The sequence below is a fragment of the Tachysurus fulvidraco genome, chromosome 22 (genome assembly GCF_022655615.1).
Source record: "Tachysurus fulvidraco isolate hzauxx_2018 chromosome 22, HZAU_PFXX_2.0, whole genome shotgun sequence".
Lineage (NCBI taxonomy): Eukaryota > Metazoa > Chordata > Actinopteri > Siluriformes > Bagridae > Tachysurus > Tachysurus fulvidraco.
This window is the reverse complement of record NC_062539.1, coordinates 12,192,947-12,203,468: the sequence shown is the minus strand read 5'-3', so window position 1 is coordinate 12,203,468 and position 10,522 is coordinate 12,192,947. Positions and strand designations below refer to the sequence as shown.

General features: G+C 38.4%; 2 protein-coding genes and 1 long non-coding RNA gene across 3 annotated transcripts; 1 reads left to right on the top strand and 2 right to left on the bottom strand.

Annotated features, from left to right (window-relative positions):
• Positions 1 to 242: 242 nt before the first annotated feature.
• LOC125139966 (secretory phospholipase A2 receptor-like) lies at positions 243 to 2,810 on the bottom strand. The gene is made up of 5 exons (XM_047806706.1): positions 2,645 to 2,810; positions 2,361 to 2,423; positions 1,365 to 1,721; positions 935 to 1,267; positions 243 to 796 (listed from the first exon to the last, which is right to left on the bottom strand). The coding sequence occupies exons 2-5, from the start codon at positions 2,395 to 2,397 to the stop codon at positions 471 to 473; spliced, it is 1,053 nt and encodes a 350-aa protein (XP_047662662.1). The 5' UTR covers positions 2,398 to 2,423; positions 2,645 to 2,810; the 3' UTR covers positions 243 to 470.
• A 1,963-nt stretch (positions 2,811 to 4,773) lies between these two features.
• LOC125139977 lies at positions 4,774 to 5,526 on the top strand. Its single transcript, XR_007139162.1, has 2 exons — positions 4,774 to 4,833; positions 5,401 to 5,526. It is a non-coding gene; the product is annotated as an uncharacterized LOC125139977 (long non-coding RNA).
• Positions 5,527 to 8,077: 2,551 nt separating this feature from the next.
• On the bottom strand, positions 8,078 to 10,005 carry LOC125139969 (lymphocyte antigen 75-like). The gene is made up of 2 exons (XM_047806710.1): positions 9,231 to 10,005; positions 8,078 to 9,092 (listed from the first exon to the last, which is right to left on the bottom strand). The coding sequence occupies exons 1-2, from the start codon at positions 9,580 to 9,582 to the stop codon at positions 8,725 to 8,727; spliced, it is 720 nt and encodes a 239-aa protein (XP_047662666.1). The 5' UTR covers positions 9,583 to 10,005; the 3' UTR covers positions 8,078 to 8,724.
• Between the last annotated feature and the right edge of the window lie 517 nt (positions 10,006 to 10,522).

Below are 10,522 nucleotides of genomic sequence, written 5' to 3'. Positions count from 1 at the left end.
GGATCACTGACCGCAATTTAACCAAATACGAATTGTTTAATTTCCATTTATTTATTTGTGTGTGTCTCTCGCTCTCTCTTTGTGTGTGTGTGTGGGGGGGAGGCACATATTTTCAAAATAAAAGCCATAAAATGGCAGTGAATGAGGCAACAATGACACGCTTGACCAACAGGGAAACAATTTTTTATTATAATATTTATTAGCTAAACATATGAAATTATTTAAAAAGAACAAAAAGAAATTATTTAAAACATAAGCCTGAGAGTAAAATTAATGCAGATACCTTTTTGCTATCAGAACACCAGGTTACATTTCAGAATCAATATATACTTCTTATTATATAACAGAATGTTTACTGATAATTAAAGAACAGTAGTGTTTATTCAAGGTTTTTATGTTGGTAATATAAGATTAAAAATATTAAAACAGTAAACATTTCACAATAACTTTCATTAATGTATGAAACAACTTTACTTCAGTTTACACACGACTCGAAGTTCAGTGGAGTCCATCACATAATCTGGTGCTGCGTCTGCAGTGTGTGTGTCAGCTTCGCTCTGTCTCTGTATGTCCTCGCAGGTCAGCGGACCAGAGGACACCTTCAGCTCAAAGAGACGGTTTGGTCCAAGCCCCACCCACAGAGACCCTGGAGGGACACGTCTCCTCATGAGCTCAGACTCTAACTGTTCCTGTTCAGCTTGAGAATCGATGATCAGAATTCCAGCTCTGTTCTCTTTATCACAGTAATCCAGCGCTTTCTCCCAGCTCAGAGCCTCTTCACTCACATGGATGGAATCTGATAGAGACACAAAACACCAAAAGGAGGAGGATTGTTTAGAGTGATATCAGAGACAGAGACTCACACCAGCTGTGTTCTAGTCATCATACAGAAGATTGCTGAGATGATTTTACTGTTCAGGAAGTCGACACTTACTGTAGTAGCACAAAGCAAATCGATGATTACTGCATGGGGCTGAGTACCATCTCCCTTCTATCACTGCTACACAGTTGCCTTGTGGTAGAGGTTGATTGCTATCCCAGTTTCTATAGGCAGAGATTCCTTCATCAATCCACTGCCAGTCATCACACAGCAGGCCGATCCAGAAGGGTGTGATGCTGTTTAACCCTTTAATCCTCACCTCTTCATTGTGCTGCTGATCTCTGATGCTGACCAGGTCAGTGTATCTCTGTCTACAGTAACACTGAGCTTCATACCAGGTCTTATTCTCAAGGATTAGATGATAATTACGAGTCTTTGAGGAAGCATCTGTGGAAATTGCAAAAATAAAAATGTCAATTATCTTATTTATCTATATTATATTTATATTTCATAGTTATACTGTAATGAAGTCACCTGGAGTTACCTTGTTCATAGCACATGAAATGTTTAGTCTCTGTACACTGAAGACTTTCCCATGAACCATCAACCCTCATACTAACACAGTAGCTCGATGTCCCACAATCCCCTGCCAGATTTCTGAATGTTACAGGATCACCATTAGACCATTTCTCACTAAAATCACTGCGATAGAGTCCGATCCAGCCAGAATCCACACCAGCCTTTATCACCAGTTCAGCCAGTTTAGTGTTGTCTTCATCAGAGTACACAGTGACGAGGTCGGTGTAATTTTCTCTGCAAGCTTTCTGAGCCTCAGTATGATTCTTGTCACGCAGAATGATATGAAATGAAGTGAGTTGGTTCTGGACTGGAGGAGTAAAAGCTGTGGAAGATATTTCTCCTGTTAATGTAGCAGGACAGAGATAAAAGGACTGAAATGTGATGTGATGATTTTCTGATTAAATATATTGAATGTTGAATGTGTGCTTGAGCTACAAACCCCATCACCTGTAGTAGTAGTTGTGTAAAATTCTAAATTCAGATTTGATTACTTTGGCTTTTACTCAAAAGTCACTTGACCTCAGCTGCAGAAATGATTCTCAGATAGAGATGGTGCTCTTGTGTTTGTTTGTTTGTTTGTTTATTTATGTGATTGTTTCTCTATTTAGTTTGTTTAATTTTTTAAATAAATTACTTGCATGCAATTCTAATCTTTTCTATATTTTTAAAATCTTTACATTCCATTGATAAACTATCAGAGGTCACACATTGTTATTGGGAAATCCAGTACAGTGCAGACTTAAAAGGATGCACAAAAAACCCATGAATGAAACAATAACCAGTAAAAAAAGGTCATGCACTTATGTTCTACTGGGTTGCAGTTTTACTTCACCCCTGTGTGTCAAAGTATGTGGGAGCTGTACCACTTTTTGTTGGACAATGGATATAGGCGGACGTCCATAAGAGGTTTTAAAGCTGTTTAAGATTCTTTACAGTTTATAGACTATAATGAAATATTTACCAGAGAGCAGGAGAAGTAGGGCTGACACGGTTACCATGGTGACAGCAGTGCTGAGGTGATGCCCTGGGTGTTAAAATAATAATAATAATAATAATAATAATAATAATAATAATAATAATAGTAATAGTAATAATAATAATAATAATAATAATAATAATAATGATAAAATGGCCTGTACAGAAGCTCGCTGTGTGTTTGTGTGAAGTGTAAATGATAAAAGCCGTGTGTGAATCAGTGAGAAAGAGATCAGGTGAACAGATCCAGGTAAAGTGCTGCAGTCTTACCTGATGAGCTGCTCGCTGCTGAATGGAGGCTTAACGTTCAACTCAAACCCCTTTAACATCCACATGATCACGTGTTTAAGGTCAACAGGAGCTGATGAGCTGATATGTGCATCATTTACAGAAAAAAGGAAGAAAGGTTTAACCTTCCTCAGGTAAATGAGATGAAGTGCTCCTGCGTCATGGCGTTATGGCCGCTGCAGACTGGATTAATTATTAAACTTGAATATCATCATAAACAACACTGTCCCTTGTCCTGATACATTCCACTGAAGTGATGAAGAAATAAAACAGGACAGAGAGTTTTATTAACTGTCCTGTCTGCATTTTAACATTTGCATGTGGTTTGTGCTGCAGCTTCTGTTTTCTCCATGACATCATTTCCCACATGTTGGATCTCTGCTGAGGAAATAATCCACATTTATGCTCCCTTGTGAAACTTAATTTAAACAGTACAAGATAGAGTGACTAGAAAATTAAGGAATGATTTTTATTTATAATCTCCAGATGAGTCCAACCTGAATGTGTGCGCGCTGTAATAATGTCATCACACAGGTTAAGGCTCTTATATAAGGCTCCGAGCCGGTTCTTATACAGGTCTAAAGTAAGAAAGAAAAAACTCAGAAAAAAGAAAAAAAGAAAAAAAAAAGAACGTATGAAAATAATGCACAAAAGGGGAAATAAGTGTGGTTTTTCCCCCCTTAATGTAGATTATGTTTGTTTATCAGTGCGATCAGGAGTGTGTTAATATTCCACTTATACCACAGAGATTTACCAATAATTCATTCAATTCAATTCATTTATGAAGGAATGACATTAATATCACATGCTAACACTTTATAGTTTTGAGGGAGGTGTTAGGTCCTGAGGTTCGGTTCTCACTGATATTACAGCTGTGATAAACACTCACTACCAGTATCGAACATTCCTGACCTGGGAAACCTAATGAGCATTAATATTAATATAAACCAGTCGTTTAAGTTACAGTCAGAGCCAATGTCCAATCAGTAATATGTCTGAGACGTTCAGCTGTGCTGTGCTGTGCTATAATATTCTATAGAATATAAAAAATAATTATAATATTTATAAATAAATATAAATATATATCTTATGATGAAATAAGACTGGTGACAGTCGTGATGGACTGTTGAGTTACTCTTCAAACCAACACGGTCACCTCTTATGGACCTCCGCCTATATGCATTGCCCAACAAAAAGTTGTACAGCTCCCACATACTTTGACACACACTGGTCTCATTTGAAAGAAGAGATTCTCTAGTTTCAGAAACTAGTTTCAGATTGATTCTAGGCCTTACTGGCACAAAGTTACAGGGGTTTTAATGCAGATTTTCCTGTCCGTTTGGGTTGTTTTTCTGATAAACTGATTAATCTTATTTTTCTGGAACATGTTAGGGACAAACCAACAACTGAGAGTCATAGGCACATGTCTTGGCTTTCACCAAAAAAAATTCAAGTCAAAAGACCCAAAAATGGATTTTATATGAATATTTTTCTACGGCCCTGGTCGTCGGGTGCAGCGTTTTTGTGTACTTGTTTACTATATAACTTTGAAATAAAAGGCTGCAGGCTCAGTCTGACAAACCATAAACAAGCCTAGACTCTCTCTCTATCTCTCTGGTGTGAAAACAGGCCTGTAACTTGACACCCTGAGCTGTGAGAGGGACAAAAGGTCAGGGATTACGCAAGAATTCTTCTGCGCATCCAGTTCACGCAGACACAGGCAAAGAACATACGGCATGTCATATACCGTTGGAATCGTCTGCTTATTGGCTAAACGGCTGTAAAGGTCCCAGCCCATTTCATTGCTATTGGAAGGAGTAATTGTCAGTCAAAGGCGGGTTCCCAAAAATGAGGTCATGCCACCATTGGCTTCCCAGCCGTCTATCTCTGCCATACCAGCACCGATTGGCTCAAATGAGGGCTTATTTGATTCGTTAGGACCTGGGCTATAAATATGACGTAGACTTTTAACTCCCCAATTAGGAGTTAGAGCGGCAAAACGAGATGATGGCGCACTTCTGTTTCCAGATTTCAGAACACTACCGGAATATTTGCGGCGCGACCAGAGCGTTTTGGATTAAAAGATTTCAATTCCTTGGACCTGTGTGGATTTTTGTGGATTATTTGTGTTGGAATATATTACCCCAGTGAAGAAAGAGACGCGTCTAAAGGTAAGGGAAAAACCGGTCTAGCGCCACCTAGGTCAGTTTTGTCCGAAATTTTTTTCTAATTGTATGAAGGCTGTGAATCATATTGTGCTTTGTGTGTGGGCTTAAAAAAATATTGAGAGTATAAACTTTACTAGGTAAATAGGTTTTTTCGTGTTTTTGGAGGATTTGATGCTTTAAAGTTTTGAAAGTTTAAAGAATTGAAGCTTGTTTCTGGGTCATCCCCTAGTGGTCACTGCTACTTCCGTGCCGTGCACGGCACGGCGACCCGTAAGAGTATTGATTATCCAAACCTTACAGATAATCCTCCAACCTCAGCTACAAAACTCTAAAATAAAGCTGAGGTTCAGGAGACTTTTTTTTATATAATCCCTCTTTTGATCTCAATCTTATTAGTTTTATTTCTCTGTACCTTCAGTATTTTATTAGCATTCTACCTGGTTTTATTTCCCAAAATGTATACACACTAGTAGACTTCATGAATATGAGCAAGCGCTATACATGTACTTGTTAATATCATGTTAACACTCATGTTTATATTATTGAACATAGTCTTTCTTTGTGCCACAGGTTTCATCTGACGTCTCAGTCGTGCTCATGTGAAAGTAAAAATCTTGTGCAGTTTTCACATGATGTGCAACTTTAATCTCGTCCAGATGCCATATGTGGGCAAGATTTCGACAGAAATGACTTAAAACAAAAAACTCTCCTAATGTTCATATCTGTACTAATAACAGTTTAGACCACTGATTACATCGCTTACTAATATTTTAATGTCCTTAAGTAATAATTTACTACATTAGAGTAACAATCTTGAGCATTAAACAGCCAAATTGCTGAAGAGTGTTATCACTCTCTCGCCTTTACTTTCACACCTTTTTCTCACATGCAAGCCATGTCTTCTTTTATAGATCAGATAACATCGATCTGGCTCCCTGTGGTTTCTGGGTTTTTGCTTGTTTTATTTTTTGTGGAAGAGGAAATGTTTGATGCAAACCAAATGCAAAAGTGTGTGTTGTGACATCCTCACAATGTGGCCCACACACACCTTGTGTTTTCAGCCCCTATACTTTTATAATTAGTGCTGTGCGCACTGCACTATGGGGGTTGAAATTCGACAAGGTGTGTAAATAAGCATCTCCTTTGATTTGCTTTATTCTGTCAATCCTATGTGTTGCAGTTTATTACTTACACCGAGTCCCCTTGGTCACATGGTTACAGATGTACGTGTGCTGATAGTCTGTAGAACGCTATACCTCACTGTTAGGCGTGGACGACGTGCAGTCGAGCTCCATTCACGTCCACTTTAGTTTCAGACCAGTTTAACAGAGCGCATCTTAGGGCTCTTATTAAAGTCATTTTAAATCACAGCAGCACCGGAGTCAGTCACGACATAGAGCCGTGATATCAGCACGTTTGTGGAGTTTCCAGGATTTACACCAGAAAGGAGGATGTGAACGCAGTCAGTGACTTACAGCAGCTTTGTGGCAGACGATGCAGAGGAAGGTGTATGGAGATGAGGCGCAGAAGTGTTGAGCATCTCGCTGTCTAACTTCATTCACCTGTTTGTCATGCAGCATGTCGTTAAAGTCGTGTTGTAGCAGTTAATAGTTTACAGGGGCCAAAGTTTTAGACACAGCTGACTCGTTCTTTGACTTGCACTGTGTGTCCATGTTGTGAGTTGGTTTTATTTTTATTTCCTTTTCGTTTAACATGTTCAGGCGTGTGCCATATCATTTAACTGCCCAGTCTTCTAAGTCTGATATTGTACTTAAAATAATAGTAAATGGTTTAAGATGAAATGTATTAGTGCAGTGTGGATCATCACAGGTTTAGATGTCAGTTCAAATACAATCACAATCCCATCACATCCTTTCACAGCTTTAACTTTCCACAATAATGATAATTGTAAAGTATCGTGATTTATATCGTATAGCTGATTATCGCCACATGCCTGAACACAGTGTTCTGTTCTGCACACGGGCGCATTAACGGCCAACAGGAAGGCGACTCTGGATAGCGCCCCGGAGCCGTGTAAATAATGAGCTGTATAAAACCTTGTAGCATATTGTACATGGAACGCAGGGTTGTTTTAAACCTGCTGATAAAGTATTTTTAGTAACAACACTGAATGTAAGTCATGCAGATGATGTGGCTTGATTTGAAATGCTGAAATTATTTTTGTTAAAAAATATATGTATATATATATTTGTACTGTAGCGTGTGAAAGTCCCTCTGCACGGTGCCGTGTTTCTGCCAGTGATCCTGCACATGATTTTATTTTATACAAGGCACAGTGCAGAGGAGAAAAGCTTTAAGTGCAAGTTTAAAAAAATGTTTTTTTTTTTTTAAGTTTCAGACTTTTACACACACATCAGCTCCATTTTCAAAGCAGAACCCTGATTTTATGCTTTTTTCCCCTCTTACAGTAGATTTTAAGTAGCTTTGTGTATCCAGGAGTGAGTTCTTTCCTCTACAGACTCACATTTGAATACAAATTATTTTTTAGTATTTTTGTTTCAATGTTTATTTGCTGTGTGTATAAAAGTCTCTGGACATTCCCTGATAATTGGTGTTGAATTTGTCCCAAACCTTTAATGTCACTTTAACAGAATTAAAAAAAAAAAAACAAAGCCCATTTTATTGTAATTGGTATGTTAATAAATTGTTTTTTAAGCACTGCCTAATTTGGTTTAAAATAATAAACAAATCCCCCTTTTAACCCCCAAACCTGTGTGTTTCTTTTCTTGAAATAATTACTATGTGTATTATATAGTTTGAGTAATTAGTGTGTGATGTGCTGCTGTTCCTTGGGGAAGTGGAAGATGGTAGAAGTGTTGAATTCTCAGCTGAACCGGATGAACACCTAAACTCACGTCACTGGTTTGTTTAAAGTCTGAGTTTCGTGACCTCTGTGATGCAGGACCGAGCAGTACACACTCTTGTAGAGACTAAAGTTTAAATGATTTAAAGTCCTCACTGTCAGCTGCAGAATCTTACAGCTTGTTTGGCAATAAATCTAGAAACCTGTTCTGTATCCAGGGCAGACTGATTATTTGGGTTTAATGGGAGTGTGGTGTTTGTATGTGGAATTTAGATATATAAATAGCTATAGATGTTTACAACCTTTAGTGAAAATTCAAAATGGCTTCAAAAATACATAATCTTTTTAAAACATTTATTTCAGTATTACTTTTAAAAAGCAAAAAAAAAGGTGATTAAAAATAATCAAACCCTATGTGTCATGAAGAGACAAAGGCGAGTGAGGATCCAAGTGCAGTTTGAACTTTTACTAAACCAAAATAAGAAACAAACAGATAGGCAGGCAAAAACAGGGCAGAACACTGAGCGGCACAGGAACAGGGACATAACCAGATAACATACTACACCAACAACAACTAACACCAGGGAAGTGGACAAACAGAGTAGATATAGTGAACAAGAACCAATCACAAGGCGGAGACAATCAAAGACTAGGACAAAACACCTGGGGAAGAGATTGAGTGCAATTAATGTCCATGGTAACAAATAAGTGGGTGGGGCCAACAATTAACAGCAGGGAATGACAGCAGACAGAAACAAAGGAAAACAGACAGACTCATTACACTATGTGAGTTTCACATGTAAGTTAATATATAATGTTTAAAATGGTTAGAAATGTAAATGCATTGGATCTCATTTTTTTTCCAAGAATTCATATTTCTATCAGCGTAGTTATATTAAAATTTTCCCACAAATAACCATGTTGTCTCTAAGCTTTAAATTAAATTCATTATTATGAATAATTACGTATGTGATGGGATAGAAAAAAAACCCCAATAAATATATATAAAGAATGCATTCAAATATAAAAAAAAACTATTGATAAATATATAAAATGAATGTATAGTGGGTTCATGGAGAACATCTGATGTGACACAGAGCTTTGTACTGAGCCTCACAGTTCATGTCTTTCCATCTGTAGCTCTGTGGAACGACGGCACCGCAGTGCTGAGAGAGTTGATGCTCAGGCTGTTTCCCTTCATCCCAGTTGGAGTACGGAAACACAGCTTTCCCATCGGGCCAAATCCAGAACCCGAAGAGCTGGCTCTGTCTAAGCCCCACCCACACAGGCTCAGAGACACGCCTCCTTCTGAGCTCATTCTCCACATCAGTCTGGTCATGTTCGGACTCAATCTGCAACAATCCAGTTCTGTTCTCTTTATCACAGTAATCCAGCGCTTCCTCCCAGCTCAGAGCCTCTTCACTCACATGGATGTAACCTGATAGAGACACAAAACACCAAAAGGAGGAGGATTGTTTAGAGTGATATCAGAGACAGAGACTCACACCAGCGGTGTTCTAGTCATCATACAGAAGATTGCTGAGATGATTTTACTCTTCAGGAAGTCGACACTTACTATAGTAGCACAAAGCAGGATATGAATTATTGCATAGCCATGAGTACCATCTCTCTCCACTCAGTACTACACAGTTGTGTGGTGATGGATAAGGTTCACAGCTCTGCCAATGCCAGTTTCTATAGGCAGAGATTCCTCCATCAATCCACTGCCAGTCATCACACAGCAGGCCGATCCAGAAGGGTGTGCTGCTGTTTAACCCTTTAATCATCACCTCTTCATTGTGCTGCTGATCTCTGATGCTGACCAGGTCAGTGTATCTCTGTCTACAGTAATGCTGAGCTTCATACCAGGTCTTATTCTCAAGGATTAGATGATAATTACGAGTCGGTGAGGTAGCATCTAAAGACATAAAAGAATACACAGCCTGTCAGACAGAAATATTACAATAAGTACAGATCTACATCATAAATGTATAATAGGTCAAAAGTTACCTTGTTCATAGCACATGAAATATCTTGTCACTGTGCACTGAAGACTTTCCCATGAACCATCGGCCTTCATAGTAGCACAGCAGCTCGATGTCCCACAATCCCCTGTCAGATTTCTGAATGTTACAGGATCACCATTAGACCATTTCTCACTTAAATTATTGCGAGAGAGTCCGATCCAGCCAGAACCCACACCATCCTTTATCACCAGTTTAGCAAGTTCAGTGTTGTTTTCATCAGAGTACACAGTGATGAGGTCGGTGTAATTTTCTCTGCAAGCTTGTCGAGCCTCAGTCTGATTCATGTCACCCGGAATGATATGGAGAGAAGTGATTTGACTCTGGACTGGAGGAGTAAAAGCTGTGGAAGAAATTTCTCCTGTTAATGTAGCAGGACAGAGATAAAAGGACTAAAATGTGATGTGATGAATGCAGACATTAATCTTTTGATGTATCATTAATTTGTTTATATGTATATTTGATTAATGACATTAATCATTTATCAAATAATGGGGTTCATTTAAAAAAGTGTTCTATAAATGAATATAAATCTTTAAATGAACAAAAAATAACATGATTTGCCCATCACATCATTGTATACTATATATTACCTGCATATATAACACCTAACCATTCCAAAGAGCAGTCTTTCTTCACCAGTCACTTCTGGTGTTCTTGTAGTTCCAGTAGATACTCCCCGATCCACCTTTTCCAAAATAGATCCTCCATGTACTGGACCTGTCGCCACCTTCGACGTGAATACAAATCATCCTTCTCAAACAGTCCAGGTGGTAAAGATGGCTGAGTCTTCAGCAAAAGGAGATGGTTAGGAGTAAGGGCTTCCAAATCATTAACATCCATT

Coding starts and splice junctions, on each gene's coding strand:
- LOC125139969 (XM_047806710.1), bottom strand. CDS start 9,582: ATGTCTTTAGATGCTACCTCACCGACTCGTAATTATCATCTAATCCTT. Junction 9,093..9,230: donor TCCTGCTTTGTGCTACTATA/GTAAGTGTCGAC, acceptor TGTCTCTATCAG/GTTACATCCATGTGAGTGAA.
- LOC125139966 (XM_047806706.1), bottom strand. CDS start 2,397: ATGGTAACCGTGTCAGCCCTACTTCTCCTGCTCTCTG. Junction 1,722..2,360: donor CCTACTTCTCCTGCTCTCTG/GTAAATATTTCA, acceptor TATCTTCCACAG/CTTTTACTCCTCCAGTCCAG. Junction 1,268..1,364: donor TTTCATGTGCTATGAACAAG/GTAACTCCAGGT, acceptor CAATTTCCACAG/ATGCTTCCTCAAAGACTCGT.